The sequence below is a fragment of the Triticum aestivum genome, chromosome 3A (assembly GCF_018294505.1).
Source record: "Triticum aestivum cultivar Chinese Spring chromosome 3A, IWGSC CS RefSeq v2.1, whole genome shotgun sequence".
NCBI lineage: Eukaryota > Viridiplantae > Streptophyta > Magnoliopsida > Poales > Poaceae > Triticum > Triticum aestivum.
Window position 1 is genome coordinate 482,735,945 of NC_057800.1, and position 7,469 is coordinate 482,743,413.

The window sequence follows — 7,469 nt, forward strand, 5'->3', positions numbered from 1 at the left end:
TTCAATGACACAATAATTGTGATGATCCCGAAAGTTAACTCACCGGAGCTACTGTCACAAGTTCGCCATATAAGCCTTTGTAATGTCCTATATAAAATAGCGTCCAAAGTGTTAGCAAATAGATTGAAGCTAATCCTTCCGGTACTTATCTCTGAGGAGCAAAGTGCATTTGTACCGGGACGGTTAATCACTGACAATGTGCTCGTGGCATATGAGTGTGTGCATGCAATTAGGAGACAGAAAAGGAAGAAGCCGCTATGTGCAGTAAAACTTGATATGATGAAAGCCTATGATAGGGTCGAGTGGGTGTTTCTAGAGAAGACTTTGGAGCGTTTTGGCTTTGCACAAGAATGGATCAGCATGATAATGAGATGTGTTAGGAGTGCTCGGTTCTGTGTCAAGCTGAATGGGGGTTTTCGCGCAGTTTCTTGCCGTCGAGAGGGCTTCGGCAGGGCGATCCACTTTCCCCATACCTGTTCCTGTTTTGCGTTGAAGGTTTTTCAGCGTTGCTTCAGCAGGCTCAAAGAGATAATCTGATAAATGGGGTAAGCTTTGGGAGCACTAGCCCCCATATTACTCATCTTTTATTTGCTGATGACAGTGTGGTATTCTTGGAAGGAACACAAGGTAATCTCCAGGCACTGAAGGATATTCTGCAAGCATACCAAGTGGCGTCTGGACAGAAGGTAAATTTACAAAAATCAGCTATCTTTTTTGGGAAAGGATGTAACGAGGGGGATAAGGGCGCTCTGAAACAAACCATTGGCATTGACTCTGAAGCACTAAGTGAGAGATATCTGGGGCTTCCAACTGTGGTAGGAAGATCAAAAGATGGTTCCTTCCAATATGTCAGAGAAAGATCAAAGGGTAAAGTGTCGGGATGGAAGGGGCAAGGTTTGTCTAAGAAGGCAAGAGAAGTACTTATAAAATCAGGGTTACAATCAACACCAACTTTCACTATGAGTTGTTTTCAACTCACAAAGAAAATGTGCGGGAACTTGACTTCTATCTCTTCAAAATTCTGGTGGGGAGCGGCTGATGGTGAAAGGAAGGTGCACTGGATAGACTGGGATAAAATGTGCTTGCCAAAGAGAGATGGCGGGATGGGGTTCAGAAATTTTGAAGCTTTTAATCAGGCTCTGCTGGCAAAGCAAGCGTGGCGACTCCTTCAATATCCATCCTCTTTGTGTGCGCGTGTGCTCAAGGCTAGATACTTCAAGGAGTGCACAATCATGAACGCCACATGTCCCGATGGTGCGTCGTACACGTTCAGGAGCATTATACATGGGAGGGAACTACTAAGAGAGGGAGTTGTTTGGCGTGTAGGTGATGGTTCAAACATTAACATACACCACGATAATTGGATTCCGAGGGAGGGAGTTTGAAACCTCTTGGGCAGCATTTTGTCCATGGAATCACATATGTCAGCGACCTACTTAGTCCCGATGGTGCTGCTTGGGACCATGCCAAGGTGGATGCTATGTTCTCAGCTGATGATGCACACGATATCAAGCAGATCGCTATTGGAGGCATGGGAACCAGTGACTATTTGGCGTGGAATTACACTAAGTCGGGGCAGTTCAGCGTCCGATCAGCATATCACCTATGTATGTCGCTAAAAAGGACCAAAACCGGACGGCCGGAGTCCTCGACATCGGTGGATAGACACAAAAGTTGGCTTGCGCTTTGGAACACCAACGCTCCTGGGAAGGCAAAGATTCACATGTGGCGCCTTATAAAAAATGGATTGGCCGTTGGTGCCGAGTTACACATGAGGAAAATCAAACCAGGGATCTTTTGCACGATTTGCGGCAGAGAAGAAACAGTCCTGCATTGCTTCTGGGCGTGTCCGCATTCAGCCATGTTCTGGAAGGTGTTAAGTTCGGAGAAAGGGGTTCCGGTGGCGATCCCGCCGGTGTCTGATGGACCCCATGGAGAACTTGCCTCATGGCTGCTGGGATGGTTTGCTGATGCCGGCGACCAGGAGCGGGAGTTAATGGTTCAGGCTGCGTATGGTCTTTGGCTCGCAAGGAACGAAGCGAGGGATGGAAAAAAGATTGCGGATCCCAGGGTGGTTGAAGAGAATGTTCATCAGCATATGATAGAATGGACCGCCATTCATGCAAAGCAACCAAGGTGCTCCTCTGCAGCACCGGCTGTAAGATGGAGTCCGCCGGAGCAAGGGTGGCTCAAGGCAAACTTAGACGGAGCTTTGTCTAAGCTGCGGGATCGTGGAGGTGGAGGAGTGGTCCTTCGAGACCATGTTGGAGCGTTTAGAGGGGGCGCCTGCTATGTATTCCGGGATGTGTCTGATCCCGAGATGGCCGAGATACTTGCTTGCCGCAAGGCGTTGCAGCTGGCGATCCATGCTGGAGCTACCAGGGTGCACGTTGAAGTCGACAGCAAGGGAGTGGCGGCCATGTTGAATGACCAAGCAAAAAACTTAGAGGGTGCTTGGATACAAGGGACTATTTTTAGTCTGACTAAAAATAGTCTCTTTTAGAGAGGCTAGAACTAGTCTTAAGGCTAAAATCTTTTAGTCATGGGAAACCTACTAAAATATGTATTAGCTCTCTCTCTCCTCATTTAATTCCTCTCCTTAGTTCTGGATTGGAGGGTTTGGAGGATAATAAATGCTCAATAACTAGATTTTAGTCTCTTTAGTATTTGGATCCAAGCATGGGTGAGACTAGCAAATTTTAGTCGCACTACTTTTAGTCATGGGACTAAAACGTATCCAAGCATGCTCTTAAGTGTGGCTGGCCCGATCGTTGAAGAAATCAAGATGCTGGGAAGGACTCTTGAAGGTTTTAAAGCTTCCTGGGTTAAAAGGTAAGGGAACCAAGGGTGTGTTTGCTCTCTGTTATGGGATGGAACGTAATAGGTCGGACCCATCCAGAAAAACCATTCTCGCGTTTGGCTCGTCATAGAAACCGGAACCCACCAGTTCCCAGGAACGGCATATTCGCCCATTATCCCGAACCGGGCCGTTCCTCGAAAACGAGCGGACCACGCGGAACGCCTCTCTGCCCCGACTCTGATCCTCTCCCTCGTCTCTCTCCGCCTCGGTGCACCGCCAGCCGCCACCCCTCGTCTCTCTCCCCGTCTGATCTGCGACGCCGTCGGCCACTCTCGCGTCTCGCCCTCTCCGGCGCCGCCACTCCCTCCCCAATCTTGCGCGCGCCGCCACTAGCAGCCCACCGCACGCGGCGTGGATCGCCACCTCCTCGTGTTGGTGCTTCTTGCCGTCGCGCTCGCGGCCCTCTCACTCGTTTTCTTCAGCCGAGCAGGGAGACCAGGCAGCCCTCTCAGTCGTCTTCTTCAGCCGGTCGAGCGCACCTGAAGTGCCCATCTTCGGTCGCCGCGAGCTCGCGCACGTCGTTCTTCTGGTTCTGGTTTCCCTCATCTCTCTTGGTGCGGCAGCGGCGTGCGGGGCCGGTGGCCGGCTGGGCAGCGACAGGCGGCATACATTATACATGCACTAGGCAACGACTCAGCTGCGCAGCAAACAACAGTAGGCAGCAGCGACTAACAACAGTTCCAGTATTATTACAATGCAACCTCTGATTATCACTCGTCACATTCGCCGTCCATTGATTTTTCCAATCCTGTGATGTTGGCAGAACCATGAGTTGTGGCTACCTGAACTCTTGATTTGTTCTGCACCGCAACGTCTAATGCACCGTTCTCTGAATCAGTTTAATGAGATGAACAATTCTATTCCATTTCATATCTCAAACCAAACACCAAAACGTAATCGTTCCATTCCTCACAATTGCTCCTACCAAACATAAAGACGGAACCAACCCGTTCTGGTGGAATGGAACCATTACATTCCGTTCCACTTCGTTCTCGAACCAAACACACCCCAAGAAGCTCACTTGTTAGTTAGAGAAGGAGTTAGTAAGGAACTATGTAGTTTTTGGCCGAGCAATCCGCCTGACTGTATTCTGCATGTATTATCCGATGAAATCCCAGGTGTAGGATGATTAATAAAGGTTGATGATGATTCTAAAAAAAAAAAGAGTAGCACGGGGTGTTCCCACTTGTTACTCGTGGTCACAGGCTTCAATGCGCTTCATCAATTGTATACTCCTCCAAAAAAACCAAGGAAATAAAAGTTGTATTTTTTGTACTACTGTACTCCAACTCAAAGAGAAAAGAGAAAAGTTTATACCAAAATAAAATTTCAAGACACGATTCATTTTCTTTCTGAAGCTTCTACACACGATTTCGAGTTCCGTACGCGGGCCGCGCCTCGTCATCGCGAAGGCGAAAGCAGCCACGAGTTCAAACTCACAAGCCCGGGCGTTCCTCCAACGGTCCGGGTCCCGACACGCACCTCCGGCCAAGGCTGACGCTCTGGCCCACACGGCAGCGTCCCCGGCCCGTCGTCCCTCGCCCGAGCCTTCCTTCTTTCGCGAAGCCCCAGACACGGCCGCTGCAGAAAGCGTCCGCGTGACGGCGTCCGCCGCGAATGCCGCGCCTCTTTGTCGCTCCGCAGCGAGGGACCACGCGCCAGCGTCCGAGACGGCCACGAGTGGGCCCGACATCGCGGGCCCCGTTTCACCCCGGCCCGCTTTCCCGGCTCCGGGCTCATCCCCCATTTCAAAATTTGAACCGCCCCGAACGGCTCTCCCTGCCCCGCGCTGCACAGCCTCGTAAACCGTTTCCGAATTAAGCGCACGTCGCCCAACAAGTCAAATCCTCCCGTTTGGCCGTTCCCCATTCACGGACTAGCGCCCGCTCTTCTCACTTCCAGAGATAACGCGAGAGACCATTGCCTCTGCGGAGCGTGGATCGATCGATGGGCGCGTCGGGGAAGTGGATCAAGACGCTGGTCGGGCTCAAGACGGCGGCGGCGGAGAAGGAGAGGCACGCCGGGGGGAAGGGCCGGAAGTGGAGCCGCCTCTGGCGGAGCTCGTCGGGCGGGCAGAGGGGCGCCGCGTCGGCGGCCGCCTCGGAGGTCTCCGAGACGTCCTCCGCCGCCGCCGACGCGCTCAGCTCCGTCGTCGCGGCCGTGGTGCGCGCGCCGCCCAGGGACTTCCGCGTCATCAGGCAGGAGTGGGCGGCCGTCCGCATCCAGACCGCCTTCCGCGGCTTCCTGGTAGGTCGCTCGCGTCGCGCCCTCGATCCGATTCCGGCGGCAAAGTTTCAGCTTCTTCAGCGTCGCGTTTCCCTTGGGTGCTCGTGCAGGCCAGGAGGGCGCTGAGGGCGCTGCGGGGCATCGTGCGGCTGCAGGCGCTGGTGCGCGGCCGCCGCGTGCGCAAGCAGCTGGCCGTCACGGTCAAGTGCATGCAGGCGCTCGTCAGGGTGCAGGCGCGTGCGAGGGACCGGCGCACGCGGCTGTCGGCTGACGGCCGAGACTCGCAGGATACGCTCGACGACCACAGCAGCCACGCGGATCCCGTCAAGGAAGCAGAGGTATATACTTTGGTTCAAGGATTAATTATGTTGTACTCCGTAGTATGATATTTATATATGCACTGTGCTTGGTCTGCTTGTGCAAATAGATACCATACTGTCAGAAAGTAAAATTAGGTATTGTATACTTAATCAGTTGATGTGATGTGCTACTTTCTGTTCTTCTGAAACGAATGTGATGTGTTACTTTCACTAGACAGAGACTTGCTGCGGTTGCGGTAGGATTGCCCTCTTCATGATGAAAGATTGATATGACCATATGGACATTTATCTCCCTTTATTTTAAGCAATGATTTGAGATAATGTTTTCTGTTGACCATGATCGTCCGAGTGAGTCATTATAGTGCGCACTGGGCAGTGGCATTGTTTGGTGTGCCTTCCTTGGGAGATGCTACCAATAATGCATCTTTGAAAGTTGTTCTTGCCATGTCAGGCTTGCCGACTTGTGTTGTTTCAGTGTATTACCTACTAGCACAATTAGCATATAGTCCTCCACAATCCTATTCTTAATAGTCATATGATGCTGCTGCAAATGATAAGAGAGTATTGGATGATCCTGCTGATGTTTCCATGTTTGGCTGGCATTGTTCACATTGCAGACAGGATGGTGTGATAGCCAAGGAACTGTTGATGATGTCAGATCAAAGATACACATGAGACGTGAGGGCGCAATCAAGAGAGAAAGGGCAATTGCGTATGCTCTTTCTCACCAGGTACATCCTGCTCAAATATTCTGGGCACATAAACAAGTTCTTCATCCTGTTTGACATTTTTTTTAGAAAAAAAAAATTCTTCATCCTGTTTGACATGATGTCGTGTTTCTTTTTGCAGCGGAACCCAAACCACAATGGAAGACCTAGCTCTCCTGCTGTTTCTCTTAAGAATCATGGGACTAACAGGAGCAATCAGTGGAGCTATTTGGACGGGTGGATGACAACAAAACCTTGGGAGAGTCGCCTTATGGAGCAATCACATAGCGAACAGACCAACTCACGTTGTTCAGAGAGTATCGACGAGATGAACGAAGTCAGCTCAAAACTTTCTGAAGCAAGCTCAGTCAAGATCAGAAGAAACAATGTCACAACTAGGGTGTCAGCAAAGCCTCCTTCCGTAATCGCGGTATGCGACGAGAGTGCTCCGTCAACATCTTCAGTCACTCAGATGACTGGCAACCATTTCGCGACATCAGAAAGGAGATCTGATTGTGGCCAGGGTGGTGCACCGAGCTATATGGGCTTGACCAAATCAGCCAAGGCAAGGCTGAGTGGTTCTTCTAGCACTCACAAGCCACCACTTCAAAGACAAGGCTCTGCTGACACACACAATTACAGCAGGGGGGCATTCTCTTCAATAGATGTTCAAAGCACCGCTGGCTCCGAGGTTTCTGTTACCTCAAAGAGGTTGAACGGTTTAACTCTGAAGGGTCGAGGCACTAGAAGAAGCATGGACAAGGAGAACGATGATCAATCTAATTCCTTCTTTTAGGACGTGAACCCTACTTATTATTTGTTCCCGTATTAGCGGTCTAGTGCTAACATGTAAGTATTTTGTCAGTTCAATGCCTCATTGCTTATTCTGATATCCATATTTATGGTGTACAAATGTGAAACCAGCCAACGGTCGAACCTGTTCTGTCTGTTGCATTACAAAATCTCCGGGGTTTAACTGCAGTTAGGCTGGATGGTTAGTGGTTATTGCTAGTTCGGCTGAATTGCCAGAAATGAATTGATGGTAATTGAGTACTGAACAACAGAAGTAATCTGAGTGTATATTTATTTGGAGACTAATCATCTACTCCTTGCTTTGCTCTACTCACAAGATGTGGAGTGTATATCTCCTTACTGCAAACTGCAGCAATTTTGAATTGTATACATTGACTTCATAACCACTGAGATTTGTCTGAACCAAATCTCAATACTAGGCCCGACGTACTTGCTACCAATTCTTGATTGTAACTCTATTTATTTTATTTTGAAATTTGCTAGCATGCAAATGTGAACAACAAATATTGAGTTTCAACCTTGTTTATTTTGGTGGCTTTATAA

At 49.9% G+C, this 7,469-nt stretch overlaps 1 protein-coding gene across 1 annotated transcript; it reads left to right on the forward strand.

Annotated features, from left to right (window-relative positions):
* The first annotated feature begins 4,636 nt into the window (after positions 1-4,636).
* Positions 4,637-7,166, forward strand: LOC123061750 (protein IQ-DOMAIN 6). Its single transcript, XM_044484999.1, has 4 exons — positions 4,637-5,107; positions 5,197-5,424; positions 6,024-6,137; positions 6,256-7,166. The coding sequence occupies exons 1-4, from the start codon at positions 4,808-4,810 to the stop codon at positions 6,907-6,909; spliced, it is 1,296 nt and encodes a 431-aa protein (XP_044340934.1). The 5' UTR covers positions 4,637-4,807; the 3' UTR covers positions 6,910-7,166.
* The last annotated feature ends 303 nt before the right edge of the window (positions 7,167-7,469 follow it).